At 51.9% G+C, this 27,841-nt stretch overlaps 2 protein-coding genes across 4 annotated transcripts in view; one reads left to right on the top strand and one right to left on the bottom strand.

Moving 5' to 3' along the window:
- The window catches only part of SACK1G (scaffolding CK1 anchoring protein G), a 28,673-nt gene extending 17,671 nt beyond the window's left edge, over positions 1-11,002 (bottom strand). Inside the window, exons 1-2 of the mRNA XM_037068766.1 lie at positions 10,920-11,002; positions 9,830-10,494 (exon numbers count right to left, since the gene is read on the bottom strand). Coding sequence (XP_036924661.1) covers positions 9,830-10,351 — 522 coding nt within the window. The 5' untranslated portion in view covers positions 10,352-10,494; positions 10,920-11,002. The remainder of the gene's footprint in view (positions 1-9,829; positions 10,495-10,919) is intronic.
- Positions 1-27,841, top strand: part of SLC5A10 (solute carrier family 5 member 10) — a 75,288-nt gene that overhangs the window by 38,482 nt on the left and 8,965 nt on the right. For 2 of the 3 annotated variants that reach the window (XM_037068769.1, XM_037068767.1), the window contains one exon: positions 24,025-24,132. The exons of the other annotated variant lie outside the window; for it this stretch is intronic. In XM_037068769.1, the coding sequence (XP_036924664.1) occupies positions 24,025-24,132 (108 nt within the window). The remainder of the gene's footprint in view (positions 1-24,024; positions 24,133-27,841) is intronic. 3 annotated transcript variants of the gene reach the window in all.

Below are 27,841 nucleotides of genomic sequence, written 5' to 3'. Positions count from 1 at the left end.
GCACAGAGGGGCTGTCACACCCCTGCCTGTAACAGTGTGAGTTTGTCCAAGGCAGAGCCAGTCCGGGTCCAGCTAGGGATGGGACCCTTGGTTTGCCACCTGCCAGCGGGGGTGCTAGCCTGGCTCACTGGGTCTGTCAGCTCCCACACCCCAGGCTACCAGCCCCACCCAGGGGTAAATACCAGGTGCTCCTGTTGCCCTGCCCACATGTTCCCCTGGATGGCCTGGGTAAGGCTGGGCCAGAGCCACAGGAAAGACAGAGGGCAGGCTGGGATGGGAGCCTGTCCTGCCCTGGTGTGTGTGACAAGACCTCACAGGACAAGAGAAGGTTGGCCTGGGTCCCAGCTCCGAAGCTTGCACCTGTGACCCCTGGGATAGGCAGTGTTCTGAGGGGGCAGAGACAGCAGGCACATGTTCAGTGCTCTGTGCTCCAGGCCTGGTCACCATGGGGCTGACAGGCAGGTCATGCAGGCCAGGTTCTGAGGGAAGGAGGGAGCCTGGTGGTCCCTAAGTCTTAGTCACCGGATAGCCTCCTCTCCAAGATGCAGCCACAGAACAGGGAGGGGCCAAACACCATGGACAACATACAGGTTCCCAAAGAACAGTGGGGTGGAGGCTGAAGGATGCTCAGGGGTGGGGGGCTGTGCTAAAGCTACAGTGGAGGGGGCATCGCAGGGACTGGGGTCAGTGCTGGGTGTGAGTGCTTCTAGTGCTCAAATGCCTCCTCATTTGCCTCCCCAAATGTCTCTCGGGGTCAGGGCAGGGGTAGGAGCTGTGTAGTATGTGCAAACTCCCCAAGTGTGGGCCCCTAGCAGCTCCCACCCCTCCCTTCCCTTGGCCACATGCCCGCCAACCTATGCATCTGCTTCCTGCCTCCTACTGGGTCTGAATGCCCTCCCCAGCTCTGCACGAGGCTAGGAAAGCTTGGGATCGTTGCCTACCGTCTCCTGCTCCCCTCTGTGCCAGCTGAAAGTCTGGTGGAAGGTGGCACCCCATGGACCTGGCTCAGGGCAGGCCGCAGGAGGTCCTGAGGGTTGAGATGATGGATACTGACCACAGGATTTAGCTTCTGCTTCCAGCCAGACAGCAGAACAGATCCTGCACTACCCTCCTACCTAACAATAAAAATAAAAAAAAAACAGGCAAAATCCATGATGGCAAGCCCACAGGCAGCACAGCAGGCACAGGGCTCCCCAAGAGGAAGGAACCAGTGAGGCAAGCAGCAGGGCTGCCCCCGCTTCCTCCAGCCGAGGCATGAGGGAGCTGTGGGGTCTGGGCGTGTCCCCAAGCTGAGCAGAGTTCACTTAGAATTTGTAGGGCGTGTACTGGATGGGCAAGGGCCACACAAAGCAAGTGCCAGAGATGGCAGAGGGCCCCTGAGAGCCTGCAGCTGGTGACCGTGCAGCACATGCCTGGAAGGGAACCCTGGGAGCCGGGACAGGCGCTGGTTCACACAGAGACAGGGCTGTCTGTGTCTCTGCGGGGCCTACAGGACAGCCTCAGAGGGACACTGCCCAAGGAGTGGGCACGTAGGCCCAAAAGGTGCTGCCACACTTTTTCTGTAAAGGCCAGAAAGTAAATGTTTCAGGCTGCTGCAGACAGCAGCCAGAGACAGCACAGGAACAAGTGTAAGTATCTGCGACTGATGCCTCACAGAAGCAGGCAATGGCCCAGATGGACTTCATCTGCAGTGTGGGACTCCCACCTGGCCACCCCCACCGCTGCACTGCTCTGGCCCCACCTAACAGACCTTAACAGCAAGCCCCAAAGTGTTACACTGTTTCCAAGCAACATCTCTGCATCCCAGAACAAAGCTCCAAAGTATTTAGAGGGAAAAAAAATCAAACTTAAGCACTCCACAACATAAAATTATCTGCCATCCAGTAAAAAATTATGACACACACAAATAAACAGAAAAATAATGACCCTCATGAGGAAAAAAACTGTCTATCAAGACTAACCCCTAACGGATACAGATGTTAGAACTGATAGCTACAGACGTGAAGAGTTATAACTGTTATAACTGTTACATGTTCAAAAGGTTACTTAGAGACAGGGGAGATATTTTTTTTAAAATCCAAATTGAACCACCAGAGGTGAAACAACTCAATATTTAAGATGAAAAATACCCAGGATGGGATTAATAGTAGATTAGACACTATGGAGAGAAGCCCAGTGAACTTGAAGACATCAAGAGAAAGGATCCAAGAAAGAGACTGAAAGACCAGGTGCGGAGCTTTAGGGAGCTGTGGGCCCACTTCGAAGGTCTGATATAAGCATAACCACAGTCTCAGAAGACACCGAAGCATAGGGTGGGGCTCTGGGGGCAGGGAGACAGAAAACACTGAAAAAAAGAATGGCCACAGAGCATTTCCACATTTGATGAGAATTATACATCCACAAGCCAAGAAAGTTCAATGAACTCTATCTAGCAGAAGAGATAAAGAAAACTACACCAGAGCCCATGATAACCACATCACTTAAAATCGATGATGAAGAGGAAATCTTACAAGCAGCCTGAGGAGAGAAGACCATTCATTACCTATTGAGGAACAGAGGCAAGCAGGTTTCTCCTCAGAATCAACGCAAGCCAGAGGACCTGGGAGCAGCATCTTTAAGGTCCTAAATGGGAAAACTATTTATTTATTTATTTATTTATTTATTTATTTATTTATTTATCTTCAGAGGGGAAGGAGAGAGGGAGAGAAACATCAATGTATGGTTGCCTTTCATGTGTCTCCTGCTGGGAGTTGGCCTGCAGGAAACTGGCCTGCAACCCAGGCATGTGCCCTGGCTGGGAATCGAACCGCGATCCTCTGGTTTGCAGGCCCGCACTCAATCCACTGAGCTACACCAGCCAGGGCTTCAGAAAACTATTAACCCAGATTCCATGCCCAGTGAAAAAGAGCTTTCAATGCTGAAGGTGAAAGAGGGGCCGTGTTAGACAGCCCAGGGTTCCTGCCAAGAAGATCTGCACTGCTGTCATCGTGCAGAGGAGGCGGAGGCTCCGGAGCTGCAGCTGCTCCCATCCCCTCCCCGGGGACCTGAAACAGAGATAGGAGTTGCTGCCACCCTACCCCCAACCCCCTCCTCCAGCAGGAGGGCTGGGGCAGACCTGGCTGCAGTGCCTCAGTCCCATGTTCTCAATGTGGACCTGCCACCTGAAAAGCCAGGAAGGATCCCCAGGCATTGAAGATGCTTCCTGGGAGCCCTGGCCTCACGGTGGGCAGTGCCCTCTGACTCCTGGGGCTCTCCACACCAGTCAGCCCGTCCCCTGGCTTGAAAGACCTGCTTCCAGTTGAGTCCTGCCTCCCGGGTAGACAGGGAGCAAGTCTGTGATTGCAGTGACAAATGCTGCACCAGCTTGTGGACAGCTTAGTGTTCTGCAGCTACAGGACCAAAGTGGGGCAGTGACAGCCACTCACATTTTCCAGGGTAGCCATTGTCAGTGGGCAGCAGAGCCTCTGGTTCATGGGCTGCCCTCTCTGTCGGGGAACCTGTGTCTATTGTAGCTGCAACTTCATCCACCACCTCCCAGAGCCACCCAGGTCCTGAAATAAAGCCCTGGCCATCAGCACTGCCCTGAGGGCAGGTGCCTTCAGCTTTGTCACTCCTTCCCTAGGTGGCTTATGGCTGGGCACTTCCCACTTGCAGCCTCAGTTTCTCTTCTCAGGAACATTGGGATTTGGAGTAGATGGCCTGCAGTCTCACCTCCAACACTCCACTTCTGGCACCTTCCTTACCCTCCGCAGTGTTAAGACAGAAGCCTCATCAGGGCCAATGAAAGAGGGCTGGGCTCTCCAGAAGAACCACTGACTGAAGCAGGATAGGGTCAAGAAGAGCATACTTGTCCCGTCCAGAGCCCTCTGACTGGGAGGCCCAGCTTAGCCCGGTGGCTGGGCTGGCCCTGAGTCTCCAGCCTCCACACAGAAACATCACCCCCTCAGCGCAACTCAGGAATATGCTGCAGACACAGAGCTGGCAGAACGTGGGGAAGGCCGCTCGGTGACCAGGGCTGTGCCAATGGGTGAGACCAGAGGGTGAGCTACTCCCTGTCCCCACAGCCTCAAGGGGCCTCAGCCCTCTGAGCTTCCAGGCCTGCAGGTGCAGGGTCCAGCCAACCAGGCCCCCACAGTTGTCAGCAAATGGTGCAAGATGAGGATTTTCAGACCGGAAAATTGCAGAATCATACGTTTGAAAGCATTTAAGAGGTTAGCTTCTCCAGGGTCCAAGAGTGACAGACACTGTGGAGCCACTGAGCATTCTGATCCTCTGGGAAGAACAGCCTAGAAAAGACTGGCCCAAAGTCATACAGCAAGCAGGGCTGAGGCCCCTGAGCCACCTGATGCCCACATCCCTTCTACCGCACTCATCCAAGTCCCTGCTTGAACTCCCAGATGAGGAACTCACCACTTCGCCACCCAGACTTCTCCCAGAGAGTGGCAGTCAGGACAGGGGTGAGGATAGAGGGAGAGGGAAGGAGGGAAGAGAACTGGTGTTTACTGACTGCCAGCCCCTCGCCAGATCCCACACCAAATGCTTTCAGACACGTTTTCTTCCACCAAAATCTCACCACAACTCTGAGGTGGCAGTGTCATCACCATAGCACCAAAGAGGAAGGAGTGGAGGGTCCGACAGGTGAAGCCACTGTCTCAGGGCAGCCTGGCTAGATAACAGCAGAGCTGGGGCTCAATCCGGGGTCCGTGCGACACGCCAGCCAGTCTTCCCACCACCCTACATGGCATTTAACCTGCGAAGGCAGCTGACCCTGGGGATCACACGGCCCTCACCAAGGAGGCTGGTGGAGCCCACCCAGGCCAGGGCCTGCAGAGTTATAGGCTGTGGTCCCATGTGCTCAGCGTCCGGTTGATGCTCACCACTGTTACTGCCTCAAGGCAAGTGCCCAATCCCCATTTTATGGATGAAGAAACTGAGGCCCAAGATTATGGAGCAAGTAAGTAGCTGAGCTGGACAGGTGGGCCAGAGACCTCTGAGAGCACCAGATCCCTGCTGCTGGCCCGGGGGAAGGACCCTGGCTCCAGAGTGAGCCTATCAGACCAGGACGTCTGGGACTCTGTGGAGCCCAGTGCAGGCAGGCTGGCCATGCCAAGGAGCCCGGTATGACCTGCAGTTGGCCCTGGCCTGCTCTGGGCCTCAGCATCCCCATCTGCGACAGGAGCGTGACAATGGGCACCACCCCACAGGATTGAGGGAGGGCAGGGCTGTAGGGGTGAGGCTGCCTACCCGAGAGCTGGGGAGCCAGGGGTGCGCCCAGCCCAGGGGTGCTGGCCCTCCCTCTCGGCGGAGCCACTCCTGTCTCTCCCGGCTCTGAAGGAAGAGGCAAATGCCGTTGGGGAAGAAACCTTTGCAGAAGACAGGAGCCAACATGGGATTTTGTTATCAGATGGTTCCCCACCTGGCACGTGAGGGCCTTGGGCCCTGGGCTGGGAATTGCCGGAAGAAGCAGGAAGCAGCTCCCTGAACCTACTGTGTGCCCCTGGGACAGCAGACCAGGCTACCTTGAGGCATCCTGAGGTGTTTAAGCTGTCCTGGTATTGCCCAGCTCAGAGACAGTGAGAGCCTTCCCTCCTGGTCTGCAGGGATCCGTGGTGGCTATGGTCCCCACCACCCTCTCCTCAGCAGTCCCAGTGCACTACCCCCTCACGGACAGCCAGTGTTTAGGAGCCTGAGGGGGGCAAGAAGACCAGTGAAATTGCCCTTACTGTCCTGAGTTGAGCTGGGGAAAGGCAGCAAGGCCCCAATGCTCCCAGGAAAGCCTGGCTCAAAAGAACAGCCAAGACGCTACTTTCCTGGGGAGAGGGCTCAGGACCTGCTGGCCTGGGCCTGGGGCCCAGATCCTTCAGCCATCAGCTCTGTGACCTGAAGTGGGTTATTTGCCCTTTCCACCCCACCAGGCCTCAGTTTCCTTATCTGCACACGTATGGAGTTGTTGGATTACCGTGTAGGATTACCGTGTAGGTCAAGTACCCACTCTACCTGGCACATGCTTTGATTCTCCTGCAGCTAAGCCATCTGCCAGGACTTCCATGTGTGACAGTGGAAGAAAGAATGTGGGCTTAATCAGGCATCGAGAAACCTATTTCTTGTCCCTTCTTGCTGGGTGGCCCTGCCTCTGGGTCCTTGTTCCCAAGCCCTGACCTGCCTGGAGTGAAGTCCAGTTCTAGTCTAGCCATAGCCACTCATTCCCCCTCAGTTTCCTCATTGGTATGGGACTCCCCCCTGTCCCTGGGGCCTCCACGCAGGCGGCCAGGCTGGGAAGGGGTGGCTTCCCCCTACCAGGGGCCTGGTCCCAGGTTGTGTGTGTTGGGGCGGGGGGAGGGGCACTCCTACAGTAGCCCCTCCCCACCAATCCAGTCTTTCCTTGTCTCTCAGAGGCTGCAGCCTAGTGAGGCTGGGGCTTGGGGCTCATCCCTTCTGGGCGTGATGCTACAGGCCCAGCCTCTGGAATGCAGCTGAAACCCCATAGCAGGGTTTTTCCCAGACAAAACCCTGGCTCCAGGGGCAGGGGGATGGGCAGGCAGATAACCATCCGTCTTGGAAAGTTAGAGCCCACTGGGGCTGGAAGCTGTCTCAGAGACAAGCTGCGTGCCGAAAGCCACATAGCCAGTGGAGTCCACTGAGACCCAGGGCTGCCCATCTCTGCCCTGCCTGGCCCCCAGAACCCCCGAGGAGTCTAGAATCACAGGGCAGCAAGGTATTGGAGCTGAAGGGACATTAGCAGCCTCCGATGCCTGTATCCATTTTACAGATAGGAGGACTAGGGCTCAGAGAGAAGCTAGGGCATGTGCCTGGTCACACCAAGGTGGAGACAAAGCAGGGACCTGACCCCAGCACTCTTGGCCTCTTATATGGTGGCCTATTAGTACCACTCTAATGGGGGGATTTGGTGGCAGCCCTGACAGGAACAGTCTCCAGGTCCCTGTCCCAGGATCTGCCTGCCATGTTGATGGCAAGCTCGGCTAAGCAGGTGTCAGGCCAGGCTGCCCTGACTCAGTGGCAGCAGCACCAGGCCAGCGGCCCAGTGGAAGGGGGTTCAGTATTCCAACCAAGCGGCCCGACAGTGGGATCCCCATTCTAGGCCTGCACTGGTACCAGGGCTGAGAGGAGGAATCAGGGGAGAGGGGAAAAGAAGTGATTCATGAGAAGACAGACAACAGGAAGAGTTTGCAGGCAGGCGGCCAGGCAAAGGGCTCCGTCAGCATTTGTCAGCATCCCCCAGTGTCCCGGCCCAGCCCTGTGGGCTTGGGAAGCCGCTGGAGCCGGGGAAATGGGAGGGTTGTAGGAGCTGGGGTGAGCTGCCCCTCCCTGCCCTGTCCTGGAGGCTGAGGACAACACAGGCCTGGTTCCCACCCCTCCCCCCAAGAAGTAGCTAGGTAACCTTGGAGAGTCTCAGTTTCTACATCTGAAAAATGGGGAGCTAGCATTACCTGAGATTATCAAGTGCCTCGAACTCAATAAGCAGCAGCTATTGTTATTGCAGATGGCTCAAGAGCACAACAACCCTGTTGGCCCCGGGTCCCAGGGTGAATGTGACAGGGAAGCAGATGGGCTGGAAGGCTGGGGCTGGTGCACCACGGTGCAGTGGAGTGAGAACAAATTCCCACCTTCTCTGTGCCTCAGTGTCCCCACCTGGAGGATGAAGTGCTTGGCCTTACTGCCTCTGAGACCCCTCCGCTGTGGCCCCCAAGGTGCCCTACTCTCTGAAAGGGTGTCAGTCTCTGCAAGGAGCCCCCATTCTTAGTGGGGTTACAGTAGGGGGCAATGCCGCACCAACTGTGGTATCACACAGAGTGGGGTTCAAACCTGAGACAGACTTCTTCCTTAGAAGGTGATGCCTGTAACCTTGTGGGGCTTTTATAGGAGCAAATGAAATTACAGAGGGCCCATGGGGTGGCTGGGTCTCATCCCTGGCCATAGAGACATGGGGAGGCCGTCCTGAGGGCCCAGCCTAGCCCCAGGCACCCTTATCTGGCCCCATCAGCAGGACAGGCTGTCTGTCTTTCTGTCTGGGGGAGATTAGACTCTGGCTGTCCCCATGCCAAGCTGGGATCTGATGTCTGCCTCCTTTCTACTCCTGGTGGGGAGGAGAGGGAAGAGGAGGGGGAACCCTGGCACAGCAGGTCAAGTTTCCTTTTCCTCTGTTTCCCCAATTTTAAAAAGGGGGTTGAGGCTAGACAATGGATCCCAACAGGCCCTCCCAGGGGATTGGGTTCCATGACCTCAGGTCAGATCCCACGTCAGCAACACCTCCTGAAACCATAGCAGGTGAGGGGCGGGTTAGTCGGCCTGAAAACTGTGAAGGCTCCTTTCTCCCCCCCTTCTCCTCCTCTTCCTCTGGCTCTTCCTCACTCCAGTCACCTGATTCTATCTTCGTAACAGCCAAAGACCCAGCTTCTATCCTCATCACCTCCATCGTAAAGACTAGAAACCCGAAGCCCCAAAGCTGCCTAGGACAGGCTGAAAGCCAGGCTCCCTGACACAGGCTCTCGGACTTGGCTGGCCCCTTGGACACAGAAACTCTGTGTTTCTGGAAACCTAAGCTGTGGCCACCTCCTCAGCTCCTGATCCACTTTTAGTTTCTTTGCCCCAAAGCTCCCCCAAGCCTTGTCTGTCAGCCAGCATCATCCCCAAAGCCAGCATTCAGGTCTTGAGAAGTTTGCTGCCCCGCTCCGGGCCTGGAACAGTGAAGGGTCTAGATTCCACTAGAAACACCCTGCCTATAACCTCGGCCAGGATAGACATTGCCAGTCACTTCTCTCTGATGAGCCCAGACCTGACCTCAGAATCCTTCTCAACACAGCTAGCTAGGCAAGCTTCTTCAATCATGTCAGGATGCACTTTAAAAACCATGAGAAAGGCACTTCCCACACAGCAAGAAGAAGTATCCGCTCACGGTCATGGCTGTCCAGAAGCAGCCCGGCTGTCTCTGCAGGTGGTGAGCTCCTCTTTTCAGAATATGTGTCAGTGTGTCAACTGATTACAGCGCCCCTCCCCCCCGGGACACTGTACAGCTTGGCAGGGGTTGGGAAGAGGAGGTCCAGACAATGCTCAAGGTCCCTTCCAGTGTGGACATTCAACCCAGGTGGATAGCCCTCAGCTGAACTCACTCTGCTCCCACCCCTGAAGACCAAGCCATCCCTACCCTCACATCCCCAGCTGAAAGGTTCTGCCATTGCAAAGCACATGAAAAGGATCAGAGAGGATGAGCAACTGGCTTCCTGCTGCCCAGCACCGCCAGGAAACAGGCACATTTGGACTCAGGCCTCCAGGCCAGCCTCAGATAGGCTCAGGTGACTTCTCAATCTCCGTGACTCCTCCTCCCCTGCCCAACAAAAGCAACTTTGGAGAGCTCATGGTGTGTATGAGAGACTCACTTCTTCAGGGTGAATCAGAGCCATCCCAGGGGCAGTAAGAGAAAGCCACATAATGCCTTCCCACTGCACTCAACCCCACCCGACCCCACTGTATCACCTTCTTCTGGAAAACCTGCTCACCAGGCCTCTGGAAATCAGAAAGTACCCCTCTCCCCCACGCGCGCGCGCGCGCACACACACACACACACACACACAACAATGCACAAGGGCCCTTTGAGATGCGGCAGCCTACTCTTACCTGCCAGAGGACCCAGGCACCCTATCCCTCTGCAAAGAATGAGGAGCCCACTGGGTGCAGGAAGGAAGGCAGCCAGGACACCTATGGTGGACTATGGGGGACTCTCTGTGTTGGACTTGGAGGAAGTGTTCACCGGGGTGGGAGGTGCTGGGGAGCCAGCTTCCTCTCCAGGGACTCCCACCAGTAGTTCACTCACCTTCTGGGCCTGGCTGATCATCTTGCGCACCACCTCTTTGATGTGGGCCTGCCCGTCAAGAGGGGGCTGCATGTAGACACTGGCCCGGGTCACACCACGGTAGGCGATAGTGTCAGGCCAGCCCAGGTCCAGCTGTGGGATGGAGCGGTCTGACTTCTGGGGCCAGTACTCCAGCGAGGGCGGTGGCTCTGCCTCATTTGGGACTCTTTCTGCCCCATTGGCCTCCTCACCATCCCGGACTCCATTGTCCTCAGGCCCCAGGGGACAGCCTGAGCCTCGAGGGTCCTGTGAGCCCGGGTCATACACTTCAATGGTCTCCAGGATGCGCTTGAGCTCCAGCTCCGAGAGAAAGTCTCGGATGTTCTCCCGGTTCAGCACCTCATAGAAGGCCTCTCGGCCGTGGGCCACCAGGGCCTCCAGTGCCAGGCGCTGCTCCTCACTGTAGAAGAACTCAGGCTTGGACTCGCTAGAGCGCCAGTTGACGTGGCTGTTGTCCAGACACTGCACCTGGGAAAAGGCCATGGTGCCACCTGCGCAGAGCCCCTGCTGGGGTGGTCGGTCGGGAGACAGATGCTCAGCAAGGTCTGGGTCCTAACTCCAGTGAGACTGGGACACAGTGCACTCCGGGCCCTTGGGGTTGCCTCTGCTCCTCTCCGGTAAGGAACCTGCAGAAGAGACAGGACAAATGTAGGGTCAGGCAGAGCACAGACAGGGCTGGGGCACCAGATGGGGCTGAAGTAGATAGGGGCACATCCCCGGCCAGTGTCTGGTATCTGTGTAGACAGGGCACTCACATCCCAGAAGATTTCTGGGGCTGTCTGAAGTTCTCGGCTACTTCTGGGAAAACCAGGGCTGGCGGGGAACTTCCCAGAAGTTTCCAGTAGTGGGAGGCAGGAGACTGAAATCAGATGGACACGGGCCCTGCCTGCATTTCTGGGCTTCCAGGAAGTCCCTGGGTGCCTGGATGGGCAACCCAGGGGGCCTGCCTGGAGATGGCTGGGAGGGGGCACGGAGGGGGGGAGGCGGGGGGCGGCAGCGCTGGGGGGAAGAGGGCACCTGAACCCTGGGGTGTGGGCCAGGGTGAGCTTACCGAGCTGTCGCAGGGCCGGCAAGGAAGCTGGGAGGGAGGAACGGTGAGCGCAGGCTACAGCAGGCCGGTGACTAAATGCCACCCCGCCCACCCGCCGCCACCTGAGGTCACGTGCGGCCCCGGGGCGGGGCCGGAAACTGATTCACGCCACCGGCGGATCCAGACCTGCCTCCTCCACTTTGCTGCGCCCAGTCCGGGTGGCGGACAGGTGAAAAGCTCAGGTACTGAAGTCCAAGTGTTCCTGGAACACTGCGCCCAGAGAGGGACAGTATTTCTCTTGGGGTCTGCCAGCAAGTGAACAGACTTGGCACAGCCCCTTGTCCCCGGGACGGTGGGAATCCCGGTTCCACCCTACCTGCACCTCCTCCTAAGTGGAATGGGAAGTCCCGGGAGATGCCCAGCTGTCTGGTTGTGGAAGTGGAGTTGGGGTACTAGGCCTAGAGTTCCCAAGGCAGGCTACATTTCTGACCCAACCTTAGGAGCCTTCTCAGAGCTTGGTGTGGACAGAGCTGGTACCCAGTTCTAGAGAGGAACCCTGCTCCCTGTTGGGAAGGGTCCCCTCCCTAGGGCTGGTCCTGTTTGATGAGCAGCGCCCCACAGGCTGCAGGAAGAGCTAGTGAGGGCTGCTGTGGGCTGGACCTGGCCTAGCTCCCTGGACCAGCTCCATGGACCGCCTCCCTGGGCCTTGAAACCTCAGTTATGGGAGGTGTGGGGACCACATCTGAAAGCGGGCTGCCAGGGGAGGGACAACAAAGCCCATTAAACCTGGCCAAACAGCTCAGACCCCACTGCGTGCCACAGCCAGTCAGCCAGGCACCTGGCCCAGCCCTTCCCTCTGTCCCACATCCCCTGCCGCTTGCCCTGGATGCTGTTGCTTTGTGCTCTGTGCTGCTGAGGACGGCAAACCCTGCTGCCTCAGGACCCTCACTGCCACTCCCCTACCTGCCAGGCTGCACCTGGGTCCACTGCCCTGAGCAGTAACTGCTGGCTCCCAGCCCCAGGACCCCTGGGGTCCCCATCAGTCACCCCAGTTTTCAGTTCTGCACTCTACCCTGGCCACAGGGAGCACCACAATGTGTCTGAACATAGTGGCCCCAGAGAACAGGCCCCTGAGCACAGCCCCATTAGGAACCCAGTGCTCTCCCCAGGTACAGGTGGCAGACCTGCATCCTCCTTAGCAAGTGCTGTGGGCATTGCTGTCCTGGGGTTTCTGAAGCCTGGTTTACAGTCTCTGCCCCTAGGGACCCAGGAGAGGACCCCCTCCAGGCCTCTGCCTCTGTTCTGTTCTTACACAGTACCAGGGCCTCTGGCTCACAGAGCCAGGGCCTCTGGCTCTCCGGGGTGACAGGCCTCCAGGCCTCCAAATTCTGTAGTTACCTGCCCAGAATTACAGATACACAGAAGTTGTCAAAATACAAAAACAAAACAACAAAACAAAATAGAGAGCTTACATGCAGCCTTTACCTAGCTTCCCTCATGGTATCACCTTGTACAACCATAGTACAATAGCATCACAGCAAGAATGTTGATGTTGCTGTGATCGGCAGCTTCCTCAGATCTCACCAGTTCTCATGTGTTCACGTCTGTGCGTGCATGTAGATATATGCAACCTCATCACCGGTTTGTGTAACCACCACCATAGTCAAGATGCAGAGCTGTTCTATCACCACCAAGCTCTCCCTCTGTTCAGCCATACCACAGCCCCACCCCTAGCCCCTTGCAGCCGCTGGCCTGCTTTCCACCTCTGGGATTCATTCAGGTGGTTGTATGGTTTGATTGACAGCTTGCTCCTTTCTGTGGCTGACTGGTACTCCATGGTGTGCATGGATCACACTTCGTCCAACCGTTTCATCTGATGAAGGACATTTGGATTTCCAGCTTGGGACTACTAAGAATAAGGCTGCTCTGAACATTCACACATGTATTGCATAGGTTTTACATTCCCACCAACGATGCATGAGTGATTCAGTTTCTCCATATCCTTGCCAACATGTTGCGTTGCCGCTGCTGTTTCATTTTAGCCATCCTGATAGGCGTCTCTTATTGTGGTGTTGGTTTGCATTTTCTTAATGGCTAATGACATGGAACATACTTTTATGTGCTTATTGGCCATCTCTATGTACTCTTCAGTGAAATGCCTGTTCATATCTCTTGCCCATTTTCTAGATTAGATTTTTTTGGTGTTTACTGTTGAGTTTTGAGGATGCTTGTATAGTCTCCATACAAGGCCTCTGTTGGGTATGGGGTCTGCAGATATTTTCTTCTGGCTTGTAGCTTTCTTTTTTCTCTCTTTTTTCAAGTATATAATACTGCTGACTTCTGAACAATATGGGGATTAGGGGCATTGAAACCCTCTGTGTAGCTGAAAATCTGCATACAATTTTTGATTCCCCCCAAACTAAACTACTAATAGCCTACTGTGACCAGGAGCCTTACTGATAACAGAAATAGCCGATTGATACATATGTTACATGTTATATGTGTTATATACTCTATTCTTAGAAAGTAAAATAAAGTAAGCTAGAGAAGAAAATGTTATTAAGAAAATCGTAAGGGAAATACATTTAAAGTATTTATTGAAAAAATCCCATCTATAATTTCAAATCCGTGTTTGTTCAAGGGTTAACTGTATAATATTAACTATAATCACTATGGTGTACACTAGCTCCCTAGAACTTACTCATCTTTTTTTATTTTTAAGGTTTTATTTATTTATTTTTAGAGAGGGTGAGGAAGGGAGAAAGAGAGGGAGAGAAACATCAATGTGTGGTTGCCTCTTGGGTGCTCCCTACTGGGGACCCTGGCCTGCAACCCAGGCATGTACCCTGACTGAGAATCAAACCAGTGACCCTTTGGTTCTCAGGTCAGCACTCGGTCCACTGAGCCACACCAGTTGGGGTAGAACTTCCTCATCTTATAACTGGAAGTTTGTACCCTTTGGCTGACATCTCCCTCTTCCCCTGACTCCCTAGTCCCTGGTAACTACCATTCTAGTCTTTGTTTCTATGAGTTTGGCAACTTTTAAATTCCGAGTGTAAGTAATACCATACAGTAATTGTCTTTCTCTGACTTATTTAACTTTGCATAATACCCTCTAGGTCCATCCATGTTGTTTTAAATGGCAGAATGTCTTTCTCATGGATGAGTAATATTCTGTTGTATAAATATATATATGTACATTATACATATATGTATATATAATCTTTTTTATTCATCTATCTGTGGATGAACAGTTAGGTTGTCTCCATATCTTGGCTGTGTTCATTACTCCTGTGAGTAATGAACACAGGAGTGTAGATATCTCTTAGAGGCAGTGATTTCACTTCCTAAAGACGTATAACCTAGAGGTGGGATTGTTGGATCATATAACAGTTCCATATATGTATATTTTTTGAGGGACCTCCCTGTTCTTCATAGTGGCTGTACCAATTTGCATTCTCACCCACAGTGCACAGGGTTCCGTGTCGTCCACATCCTTACCAATGCATGTCATCTCTTGTCTTTTTGATGATAGCCATTCTAAGATGCTCAAGGTGATAGCTCAAGGTGGTTTTGATTTGCATCCTGATCATTAGTGATGTTGAGCACTTCCTTACATACTTCTTGGCCATTTGGATGTTTCCTTTGGAAAAATATCTATTCAGTTCCTGTGCTTATTTTTAAAACCAGATATCTATCTAGCTAGCTAGCTATCTATCATCTATTTATACACATAGCTATTGAGTTGTATGAGTTCTTCATATGTTTTTGGATATTATCCCTTTCTCAGACATATGTGTTGCAAATAATTTTTCCTAATCTGTAGGTTACCATTTCATTTTCTTGACAGTTTCCTTTGCTGTGCAGAAGCTTTTTAACTTGATGTAGTCCCACTTACTTGTTTTTGTTTGTCTGCCTTTGCTTTTGGTGTACAACCCAAAAAATCATTGCTAAAACTGATGTTAAGTAACTTAGCCCCATGTGTTCTTCTAGGAGTTTTCAGGTCTTCTGTTCAAACCTTTAATCCATTTTGAGCTGATGTTTGTGAGTGGTGTAAGACAAGGGTCCAGTTTCATTCTTTTGCATGTGGACATCCAGTTTGCTCAACACCACTTACTGAAGAGACTGTCCTTTCCCCACGGAATATTCTTGGCTCCTTTGTCATAAAGTAATGCACTATATATGCATGAATTTATTTCTGGGCTCTCTATTCTGTCCCATCTACCTATGTATCTGCTTTTGTGCCAATACTATACTGTTTTGATTACTATAGCTTTGTAATGAAGTTTGAAATCAGGAAATGTGATGCCTCCAGCTTTGTTTATCTTTATTAAGATTTCATTGGCAGCCCTGGCTGGCGTAGCTCAGTGGATTGAGCTCGGGCCTGCGAACCAGAAAATCGTGGTTCGATTCCCAGTCAGGGTACATGCCTGGGTTGCAGGCCAGTTCCTTGCAGGCCAACTACCAGCATGGGACACACAAAAGGCAACCATACATTGATGTTTCTCTCCCTCTCTCCTTCCCCTCTAAAAATAAATAAATAAATAAAGCCTTAAAAAAAAGATTTCATTGGCTATTTGGGGTATTTTAAGGTTCCAACAGATACTTTAGAATTTTGATAGAGATCACATTAAATCTGTAGATCACTTTGGGTATTATTGACATTTTCAGAGTATGAATCCTTCTAATCCCTGAGCACAGAATATCTTTCCATTTATTTGTGTCTTCTTCAAATTCTTTCATCAATGTCTTATAAGTTTTCAGTGTGCAGATGTTTTACTTCCTTGGTTAAATTTATGTTTAAGTGTTTTATTCTTTTTGTTATAATTGTAAATGGGATTGTTTTCTTAATTTCTCTTTCTTATAGTTTATATTGTTATAAACTATAAAGAAAGGAGGAATGCTTCTTTCCAGCCCCTTCTTGCCTGCAAGGTCTCTTTTGAGAAATCAGCTGACAGTCTGATGGGGACTCCTTTGTAGGTGACTGTCCCCTTATCTCTTGCTGCTTCTAGAATTCTCTCCTTCATTTGAATCTTGGCTAATGTAACTATGATATGCCTTGGTGTGTTCCTCCTTGGGTCCAACGTCTTTGGGACTCTCTGAGCTTCCTGGATTTCCTGGAAGTCTATTTGCTTTGCCAGACTGGGGAAGTTCTCCTTTATTATTTGTTCAAATAAGGTTTCCATTTGTTGCTCTTCCTATTCCCCTCTGGTACCCCTATAATTGGGATGTTGGAACGTTTAAAGATGTCCTGGAGGTTCCTAAGCCTCTCCTCATGTTTTTGAATTCTTGTTTCTTCATTCTTTTCTGTTTGGTTGTTTCTTTCTTCCTTCTGGTCCACTCCATTGATTTGAGTTCCAGTTTTCTTCCCATCACTATTGGTTCCCTGTGCATTTCCCTCATTTCACTTAGTGTAGCCTTCGTTTTTTCATCTAATTTGTGACTAAAATCAACCAGTTCTGTGAGCATCCTGATCATCAGTGTTTTGGACTGTGCATGTGATAGGTTGGCTATCTCCTGGTTGCTTAAAAGTATTGGCTCTGGGGCTTTGATCTGTTCTGTTTGAGCCATAATGTTTTGGTCTGTTCACATCTGTTACATATGAGGGGCGGAGCCTAGATATTCACCAGGGTGGGGCAACTCAGTCACTGGGTTGTGATGCTGTATGTGGGGGTGGGGTCAGAGAGGGAGCAATGGCGCTTCTTCCATTCTCTCTCGGATTTCGGTCCCCTCTGCCACTTCCCACAGCAAATTGTGCCCTTCTGGTGCTGGTTCCCAGGTGGGTGGGCTTGTGTATGTTCTAGGACCCTTTGGGTCTCCCCAACGGACTCTCCTGTGAGGCTGGGAGCCTCTCCTGGCACCTCAGCCCCCAAAAGTTTTTCCAGTTGGTGCTTTTAGCCTTTATTTCTCATTGCTGGAGCCTGGGTTGCATGGTATTTCTCACTGACCGTTTTTAAACCTGCCTGGTTTATTTGTGTGTGAATGTGTGTCCGCAGTCAGCCAGCTGCCTTGGGAGGCTTACTGGGTTTTCATCCCTGAGCACTTGTCACGATTGCCAACCACTGCCTTTTCCTGCCCGGACCCCTCCCCACCGGCTGCTGACTCCGCCCCTCTTACTGGTCTGGATGAATGGTTTGTTGTTATCAGACTTTGGTACAGTTCAATTTTCTGTCTGTTCTGGTTGTGTTTTTGTTTCTAAATCTTTGTTGTCCTTAAGTTTGGTTGTGTGAGGAGGTACAGTATTTCCACCTACGCCTCCATCTTGAGCGAAAGTCTGCCAAAAGCTTTGAATTTTGATGAAGTCTGATTTGTTGGGGAGTGTAGGAGAAACAATCAATTGATGTTTCTCTCTCACATCAAGGTTTCTCTTTCTTTCTTTCACCCTCCTTTCCCCTATCTCTAAAGAAAAAATCGTTTTAAAGAAATGGCCCAAAACTCTTCACCTTTCCCTAGGTCCAAAGATTTCCTACTGTTTTTTTTCCCTAAAAGTTTGATAGTTTTATATTTAAATCTGTGATCTTTATTTAAATTATATTTTATTGTTGATGCTATTACAGTTGTTACAATTTTCCTCCCTTTGCCCCCTCCACCCAGCATCCTCACTCCCTTGGGATATCTCCATGCCATTGTCATGTCCATGGGTCATGTGTATAAGTTCTCTGGCTACTCCATTTTCCTATACTCTCTATACTGTAACTACCTATTTGTACTTCTTAATTCCCTCAGGTTTTCTCTAATTTCCCCACACCCCCTCCCATCTGACAACCATCAAAACACTCCTTGTTTCTATGACTCTGTCTCTGTTTTTGTTGTTTGCTTAGTTTGTTTTTATGATTCAATTGTTGATAAATATGTATTTATTGCCATTTTATTGTTCATAGTTTTAATCTTCTTTTTCTCAAATAAGTGTCTTTAACATTTCATATAATAATGGTTTGGTGATGAGGACTTCCTTTAGTTTTTTTTCCTTGTCTAGGAGTTTCCTTATCTGCCCTTCAATTCTAAATAATATCTTTGCTGGGTGGAGCAATCTTGGCTGTAGGTTCCTGCTTTTTCATGACTTTGAATATTTCTTGCCAATCCCTTCTTGCCTGCAAACTTTCTTTTGAGAAATTAGCTGACAGTCTTATGGGAATTTTCCTGTAGGTAACCAACTGCTTTTCTCCTGCTGCTTTTAAAATTCTCTCTTTATCTTTAACCTTTGGCATTTTAATTATGATGTGTCTTGGAGTGGGCCTCTTTGCATCCATCTTGTTTGGAATTCTCTGTGCTTCCTAAACTTGCATGTCTATTTCCTTCACCAAATTAGGAAAGTTTCCTTTATAATCTTTTCAAATAGATTTCCAATTTCTTGCTCTTTCTCTTCTCCTTCTGGCACCCCTCTGATGCGAATGTTGGAACAATTGAAGTTGCCCAAAGGCTGTTTCCACTATCCTCATTTTTTAAGATTTTTTTCTTCTTGTTCTGATTGGTTGCTTTTTGTTTCCTTATGTTCCAAATCATTGATTTTATTCTTGGCTTCATCCACTCTACTGTTGTTTCCCTGTAAATTGTTCTTTATTTCAATTAATGTATCCTCTGTTTCTGGCTGTCTCTCTCTTTTTTAGACTTTACTTATTTCTTTTTAGGGAGAGGGGAAGGGAAGGAGAAAGAAAGAGAGAGAAACCTCAACTTGTGAGAGAAATCAATTCTTTTGCACCTGGGGATCTGGCCCAGATCCAGGCATGTGCCTTGACTGGGAATCAAACCCACAACCTTTGGTTCATAGGGCAGCGCTCAGTCCACTGAACCACACTATCCAGGGCCTGATTGGACCTTTTTTATGCCATTGAGTTCCTCACTAAGTTCCTTGAGCATCCTTATAACCAGTGTTTTGGACTCTATACCTGATAGATAGGTTATTTCCATTTTGTTTAGCTTTGTTCCTGGAGTTTTGATCTGTTCTCTCATTTGGGCCATGTTTCTTTGTCTCCTCATTTTGGCAGCCTCCCTGTGTTTGTTTCTATGTATTAGGTAGAGCTGTTATGACTCCCTGTCTTGGTAATGTGGCCTGATGTAGTAGGTGTCCTGTAGGGTCCAGTGGCACAGCCTCCACTATCACCCAAGCTGGGTACTTGAGGTGTGTCCTTCATGTGGGCTGAGTACACTCTCCTCTTGTGGTTGAGCCTTGATTGCCGTTGGCAGATCAATGGGAGGGACTTACTCAGGCTAGTCAGCTGTGGAGATTGGCTGTGAACACTCTCCCTCAACCTCTGCCCTCCATGGAGGATCAGCTACACAGGTTCAGGGTGGTGGTGCTCCGGTGTGCTCTGTAGTTATCCACTGGATGAGCAGGCCCTGGGGTTTCCCGGGTGGTGCCAGCCAAGGTCAACCTCCACCTACGTTTTGCCTGGGGCCTCCCTGCCTGAGCTATAAAGTTATCTGAGATGGCTGCTACTTGTGCTGGGCTCGGTGATTCCCACATGAAGTCAAGCTGTGAATCTAGGTTGGCTGCTGCTAATACCATGCCTGGAGCCACTTAGCAGGAGGCAAGGGAGCTGGGGGCTCACTAAGGCTGGCTGTTGCTTGTTTGAAAGGATTTAGGAAGTTGTGAAGCATAAGCCAAGACCAGCCATTCATATGGGAAAGCCACTAACAGTGTTAAGTTGGGTGGGACTGAATCTCTGGGGATCTCCAGGGTGAGGCAAACAGTGTTAGGTTGATAGAGTCTCAGATATGGCACCAGCCTGTCAGCTCTGCGGCTCTGTGGGAGAAAGTTTCAGAAAAGGGACGATAGTTTCTGCCCACCTTTCTGTCTGGGAGAAAGCTGGCCCCCAACTCTCACCTTGATGCCAGCCTCTACAGTTCTTCCCTGCATGCCACTGGTGCCTTTCAAGCTGCTACGCCATTGCTAGAGCTCAGAGGGAGTGAGTCTGAGTAACTCCGTGTGCAGGCTCTTTAAGAGAAACTGCTTGGGACCTCAGAAGTTTGTTCCACAAACTCAGTCCCCACTGTTTTTTTGCAGCTAGAGTTATGGGGATTTATCTTCCTGGCGCTGGAACCCTGGGCTGAGGGGCCTGGTATGAGGCTGACTCCTCGCTCCCCAGATATCTCTTCTGAATTTTTCTCTGTGACACATGGATGTGGGACCAGCCTGTTTCATATTGCCATCCCTCCTACCAGTCTGGATGGATGTGGTTTCTTTACTTCCATAGTTGAATTCCATTTGACTCTATTTCTGACAGTTCTGAGTGTTGGTTGTTTTATATATTAGTTGTAATTTTTGATGTGGTTGTGCAAAGAGGTGAGCTGTGTTTATCTATGATTCCATCTTGACCAGAAGTCCTCCAAATCTGTGATTTATTTTTATTTAACTTTTGTGTAAGGTGTGAAGTGTAGGGTGAAGTTTGAATTTTTGGCCTATGGGTGTCTCTAGAAAAGTTTTACAGAGGAGAAAACAGCTTCAGAGAATCATCCTACCCAGGGTCACAGAGTAAGGGATTGGAGAGCTAGACTCAAACCCAATTCTGCAAGCTTCTCTTCTGCCCCACACTGTGATTGTGACATATGGACTGGCTCCCATGAATGGCCATGCCTGGATAAGGAGTGGGGAGTATCTTGACCAGCCCTTGGGGTGGTATTTCCAGTGGCCAGCGTGGGAAAGCTTCATTCAATCAGTCAGCAAGCCCCAGCAGAGCCTGCCATGCATTGACTTGTGCTGGTCCCCACTGGGCCCCCGGCTCCCCTGGGCCCAGGGTCATACATAGGGAGGTGGGACAGACATAGGCCACAGAGTTATTGGTGCCATGGAGGATGTTACCCTGAAGCTCTGGAGACCCAGACACCCACAGAGTTGACAGGAGTGAGCATGAGCCCCTGGGTTTAGGAAGGAGAAAAGGGTGTTGCAGGAGGAGGGAGCAGCACACACAGAGGCCCCACAGTGGGGGGGACTTGGTGGGGTGATGTGACCAAGTGGGCAGAGGGCTGTGAACAGCAGTTAGAGCAGGTCATCCTGACTGCAGGGGATGGAGGGCCACAGCGGGATGTGAGCAGAGAGGAACATGGGCAGATGGGTGGTTTTAGGAGCTTCCTCTCCTGCCCACAAGGAGAGCAGGTTAGCTAAGGCTCAGTGATGAGGTGGTGCAGTTCCCCTGATCACAAAATCCAGTGGCTGGACTTGGCATTGGCTATAGGGAGGGAGGACTTGGAGGAAAGGAGAGGAGCAACTCCCAGTCTGCCAGGGTGGGCCCTCGGCTGGATGTGGGTGTGGTGCCAATGTGGAGCTCAGTGGGGAAGCTCCTAGACCCACACAAGCCCCCTGCCCAGTAACCCGGGCCCTCGCTGTTGGGGGACTCTTCATTAAGGAGTTGGCACATTCAGGGGACTTTAAGTGGTGACACCCTGCCCCTGCTGCTGTCATAAAGGACAGATTGTTCTTTCTTGGAGTTCAGCACAAACACTCAGGTAGGTGACCTGAGCCAGCCATGCTCAGAGGTGGTGCCCACGCCTAGAGCCTGGAATAGGCTGAATAAATGCAGCCAGAACCTCCTGACTCAGGCTTTCTGAGCTATTATGTGGCTGTGACTCCTTCTCTGTCCCCCAGGCATCGCAGCCAGCCCATTCAAGCCCAGAACTTGTCAGGAGGGGCCCACCACCTACCCTCTGAATGCTGGACCCTAGTGGCCCTAGAATCCTGCCGTGGGGCCCTGGGCTCGGACCTTGGTCTGATTGCATGTCCAGGAAAGTTATGCCCTTTGTGTCCCTGAGTTCTCTCACCTGCACAGCAGGTGGAGGTGAAGGTGGTAAGGGAGGGAAGCTGGATCCAACAGTGCCTGAATTCCTTCAGGGATACTTTTGGGATTCTGTCTCCCTCTCTTTCTTTCCTCCTCTACCTTTCCTCCTTCCTCATTCATTCATTCCTTCATTCACAAATGTTCATAGAACATCTCCTCTGGGCCCAGATCCAAACTAGGTGATACCTGGGAGTGGGAAATGATTCAAACTCATTATCTACCCTTGGGGAGCTCCCAGTCTGGCAGGGAAGGTGAAATGTGCAAGCAAACAGTTGTGATTCAACCTTTGGCCTCAGAGCCCTTAGGAGGAAGCTACTCTGCCCAAGTGGGCAGTGGTGGTGGGGGTGGGGGGGGGGGAGAGTCAGGGAATCCACAAGCCCTCTGCAATAGGCCAGGAAGCAGGAAGTGAACATGGGTAGGGATGGGGCATCTGGAGGAGGAGGCATCTGCAAAAGCTTGGAGAAACCCAAGTGCTGGGTATGTATGAGAAAACATAAACAGGTCAGGGTGGCTGGGGCACAGGTGCCAGATGGGAGGACTCGAGACCAGTTGTCAAGGGCCTCAAATGCTTAGAAAGGATTTTTTCCCCAGAGAGCCATGGGCTCCAGGGATGGGGGGGTGGGGTGGGGAAGGGTTCCTGAGAAGTAAGTGGTATGAGCAAAGCTGTGATTTTGAAAGGACGGAGAGGTTGGGCAGGAGGCAGTGAGGAGCTGGTGCCTGGGGATCGTGGGGAAGAGATGGATCCCAGGTGGCACAGAGTGAAGCAGGCAGGGTGAAGGCAGGAGAAGCTGAGGGGCTGGGGGGAGGTTGAGGGAGGGAGGGGGAGGATGGGGGACCATCACTGGGACAGGCAGGGGAAAGGGACGAATCTGATTGGACACGCTGAGTGGGAAGCAGATGGCAGGGAGCAGGTGTCCTGGGAGACTGGCAGGCTCCAGAGTCTGAGAGGGTGGCTGGGGTGGAGGGTCATGGGGTAGGGGTGACATTGCTCCAGCCCTTCTGACCTAGAGGAAGGGATCTGACACACACCCTGTCCCTGTGGGTTGGGCATCTAAGGAGGGGCCTTTCAGCAGGGGCATTTGGAGCGATCAGTGCTTAACCCAAGAGTGCCCTGTCTGCACAGGGAACCCTGAGGCATAGAAACCTCAGGCTGCTGCGTGGAGACTTTATCCCCCTACTCACCCACCCCCAAATGGGCCTCTGTGGCCCAGCAGCTCCATGCCCATCCCTTCTGGTCACCACTGGGTCAGTGTCTGTGTCTGAGCTTTCCTGTAACTGAAATCCCAGGGGACAGGAGCCACAGGTGCTTCCTGGGGAACAAATGAGATTAGGTGGTGCTGCCTGTCACCTACACTGTGCTTGTGAGACAGGCCGAGACATGCTGCAACAGCTGTGGGCAGTGGGCGAGCAGACCCCTGCTGAGCACTGTCCCTCCTCCCCCAGGCCTGTGGTGGCCCTGGGCAGTGCTGAGGTTTCTGCCGTGCGCTATGCTCCAGTGGTGTGCCAGGGAACCCTGGGACCTAGGGTTCAGTATGGGTCTGGGCAGAGGCCCAGGACATTCATTAATTCCTACGCTCACATGCCAGATAAGCTATGTGGCTGTTCCAGCTGCTGGGGGATGGCCACAGCACATCCAAGTCACTAGCCTTCCTGGACTCTCTGCCATGGGGAGGAGGCAAGAAGTAAATATGCCCAAATCATCCAGGGAAAGGGAAGAGACATGGGAGAGGAGATGGGCAGGGGAGCAGAGAGGGGCTACTTCAGCAGGAGGGGCCTGTTCCTGGGGGAGGTCTGGGAGAGCCTCTTCAGCTGGGGGCTGGTAAGATCTCAGCTGACAGGAAGGTTGGTGCAGGAAGGGCAAGAAGGCCAACGGGTGGGCGCCTGGTGAGAGGGTGGCAAGGAAGCAGGGGAGTGCTGAGCACTGGGCAGGATGATGGAGGGTCTTGTAAAGTGTTGAGAGGCTAAGCCCATGGGCAACTGTGGGTGGGGTGACAGGTTCATCTGGACGCTGCTGGAGGCAGCATGAGGGTGAGGGTTGCGGAAGCGCTGCTGCCCTGTCGCTCTGACCTGAGGGTCGGGGGAGGTTTGCCTCTCTCGCCTCCACTTGCCCTTTTGGGGCCCCAGGGCAGGGGGCAGCTGGGAGACTAGCCAAGGACTTAGCAGCCAGAAGAATTCTCAGAGGCCAGCCTCCTCTTTGTAACCTAAACTAGGAAACTGAGGTGCAGGCCAAGCGGCAGCTGGTCAGAGGCAGTGAAAATGTGTCTCCGGTCTCACCACCCGCTCCTACCCAGGCATTGGCGTCTGAAGGGGCAGTGTGGGGCAGCTGTGGGACTCTGGGCCTTTCTCTCCCACAGATGACGTGGGCTGTGTTGTGCCCTCCGAGTGCCTACGGGCCTGCGGAGCCGAGATTGGCTGCTCCAACATCGCCTACCCCAAGCTGGTCATGGAACTGATGCCCATCGGTGAGGCTCTGGCTGGGGGGACCAGTGTGGGGGTCCGTGGTGCCATTCTGGATCCAATGTAATGCTGTGTGGTGCCCAGGTAGGAAGGTAATAGAAAGCACATGGCACTCACCACACACCAGGTGCTGTTTCAAGGCCTTCACGTGGGAGTGCCCTGCCTCTTCCTTCCTCCCATTGTTATCATCCCCAGTTTAGAGACGGGGAAACTGACACCCAGAGAGGTTAAATGAGTTGGCCAAGGTCAAATGGCAAGTGAGGGACTTGAACCTGCAAAGCTGGGATTTGAACCTGAAATATCTGCCTCCAGAGCTTGCCCTCTTAAGCCAATTTCTCTTCCTTCAGGCCAACTGGAGGAAGCCTGACAAGCCCTTTTACAAACTGCTTTTCTTCTTTCTTTATTTTTTAACCTCACCTGAGGACATGTTTTCATTGATCTTTAGAGAGAGAGGAAGGGAGGAGAGAGAGATAGAAACATTGATAGGTTGCCTGTCATACACAACTCAGCCAGGAATTGAACCTGCAAGCCAAGCAGATGACCTGAGTGGGAATTGGACCTGCAACATTTTGGTATAGGGGACAATGCTACAAGCAACTGGGCTACGCAGCCAGGGCATTCAATCTGCTTCACTCCTTTAAGGCAGAGTTGCTAGCTGTGTCTTATGGACCAGGGACTGGGGCACAAGGTGGGGCTCGCCCAAGACTGCCGAGTGGCGGCAACACTGCCCACAGTCTGTCTGGCCCCACACCCACTGCTCACTCTGCCAGCTACAGGAGCTCAAGCCCCAGGGAGGCTTGCTCGGGAAAATGTTGGGGCAGGTTGTGGCCTTTTCCATGTCTCTTGGGGTGGCAGTGGTCCACCCAGCGTGATGTGGAGGGATGAGGGGGGTCCAGTCACAGCAGGGTGCGACAGAGCCGCAGCAAGAATGTGGGAGGCCCTGCCTCAGCTCAAAGGGAAGACAGCTTCCCTGGGCCCACCACAGCCCAGTTCACTTCTGGATTCTCAGATCCTCTGTGGGCACTGCCCTGGCCTCCCTGTGGAAGGCCCACCCTGCTCTGTCCTCCCCTCAGGGGATGTTAGTGCACAGCCCCGAGATCAGATTGTGGCTCTGCCAATTGTTGGCTGAGAGATTTGGGGCATGTCACTTCCTTGCTCAGAGCTTCAGTGTCCTTATTTGTAAATTGGAGATAATGACACCTACCCACCCCTCAGAGCTGTTGCTGGGATTAAACTAACAATTTAGGAAAACTGCCTGGCTCAAGTCTTGGCTGCAGAGTGGGTTTCCACCCCTGGGCCTTGCCTTCTCCTCCTGTTCTGGGGGGCTTCGTAAGCCCCCCTTCACTGACACCCAGCTGTTATTGGGCCACAACCCCCACCCCCAACCTCAGCCCTTGAGCTCCTGGTCTGAAAAATTAAGCTCTGAGTTAATCCACCTGTCTAAGCAAGAAAAGGAGGGTGGAGAAATGTTTTTGGGAAAATACTTTCTTGAACTCGCTTTGCTTTGGGTGCCATCCCAGTCAGGCTGACCTGTGAGCAGTGAGGACTACGGTGTGCCCAGAGGCCACATGGCTGGTTTGGTGCAGAACCTAGGGCCAGCAGCCCTGCCAGGCAGCAAGTGGCACCTGTAAGGCTAAGCCCTCTGCAAGGGCCCTGTTAGATTTACCCTAGCGCCAGGGGTGGAGGCAAGCAGACAGGGAATCTGTGGAAGTCAGGGGAGGGTGGGAGCTTAGACATGGGAAGGAAAAGTGTGAGAAACCTTGGACACAGAGTTGCCCTGAGACCCGTGAGGGGTGGCGAGCAGCCCGAGGCCTCCCAGCACCGAGCCCTCTCCATCCTCAGCCCCTTGCCAGCTGGGGATCCCTGGGAGCCTGTACACAGCAGCACCTCATTCACCTCAAGGGGAACCCCTCACTCATTTTCAACCTCTTGGCAGGTGTATTTTTCTATGCCCTGTGGGAACCACAGCCCCTCTTCCACAGAGTCCAGAAGAGAGGGACTCCCCTGGGCCTGCCGGGCCTGCCACACAGGAAGACCTCCGAGGCTGGGTCTCCACACCCTGCCCAGGGTGCGACCAGTAAGCCGGGGGTTGCGCCCCAAGCCTTCCTCACTCCTCCACCTCACTGCCTCCGGCCTGCTGTTGGGTCCCTGGACACCTGTCTTCCCCTCTCTAAACTTTTACTTTTTCATCTGTCAAACAGGTTAATAATCCTTCCATCACATGAAGTCACGGGTGTGAAAGTGCTTTGTCAACTGGGAAGCTCTGTACAAATGAGAGGCAGATAATAGCACCAACCACAATAGGAGTGAAACCAGGAAAGTCAGCATCGCTGACGCCCATCACTACTAGAAACGATCAGCAGAGACAAGGACTCGGTCTTTGTGGGCACTTTATTCAGGTGCTGGCAGTCAGAGAAGATGGCACATTGTGTACCCTTAGAAACTATCTTGACATCTCATCTCAAGCTGACATTTTTATAAGGAGAAGAAAGGGTGGGTAAGAGATGTTGGGGGAAAAGGTTAATTGGATAAGANGTCAGCATCGCTGACGCCCATCACTACTAGAAACGATCAGCAGAGACAAGGACTCGGTCTTTGTGGGCACTTTATTCAGGTGCTGGCAGTCAGAGAAGATGGCACATTGTGTACCCTTAGAAACTGTCTTGACATCTCATCTCAAGCTGACATTTTTATAAGGAGAAGAAAGGGTGGGTAAGAGATGTTGGGGGAAAAGGTTAATTGGATAAGAGTTGCAGTGTCCCTGTGATTTTCCTAGAACTTCTTTACCTGTTAATCAGCAGTTCTTCATCTGCGTCACAGACGTCCTCCCAGGAACACAGTGGCTCAGGCACTGTCTGGTCCCCACAGCTAGCAGACCCCCGGACACAGGGTCAAATTGCTGGTCCCCTCCTGGAGTTACATGATCGTGCGTTCCAGTTTCTAGAACAACAGCTTTCCATAGCATTTGTCACTTAACCATATCAGCTAAGACTAAAATCTTTAACTCTTGAGTTACAGCTTTAATCACTTAAGCCTATCGATTATGACTGAAGCTAAAACCTCTAACTCTGAAGTTTCCCTATCATTCCCCCTGGTTAGTTTTTAATTATCTTGTTTCTATAAGCTTAGTTTAATTAAAGAAATACAAACAAAAATAACATAAAAGCAGATAAGATTATTTAAAAATCACTTGGCTGTTGAATAAACAGCTCTTCTACATTTAGAAACCATCTTGCCAGCAATTTCCTCTGAAACAGTTTTAGTGCAGTTGACTCAAGTGGCACCTTCTCCAGCTGCGGCTACGTTCAAATTTTTAAAGAAAACAGTTCTCTGTCCTTTAGAGTGACCATAGGTCCCCAATTATCTTTCCAGGGGAGTACAAACACCTACAAGACATGAAATGAAAGTTTGTTCAACTTGGGCTCCAGTCCACTTTCTAGTTGGCTCTCCAGGGGATCCTGTCCAGGTTTTGAGTAGCACCTTATCTCCAGGCTCAAAGGAATCTATCGAACCTGCAGGGGAGAGGTCATGAATCACAGCTAAAGTCTGACTTAAACCTCATGTGTAGTGCTTTACCTTCAGTTCTTGACCTACACACATATCTCCCACCTTAATCATGGCCTGAAAAGGTCGCCCATATAAAATTTAATGAGGACTCAATTCCATTTCAAGGAGCCACCCTTATCCTGAGCAGGGCAACAGGTGAAACTTGAT

This window comes from Sturnira hondurensis, unplaced genomic scaffold (assembly GCF_014824575.4).
Source record: "Sturnira hondurensis isolate 20B ecotype Veracruz unplaced genomic scaffold, ASM1482457v3 Scaffold0018097, whole genome shotgun sequence".
Lineage (NCBI taxonomy): Eukaryota > Metazoa > Chordata > Mammalia > Chiroptera > Phyllostomidae > Sturnira > Sturnira hondurensis.
This window is presented reverse-complemented; position numbering and strand designations above follow the sequence as displayed.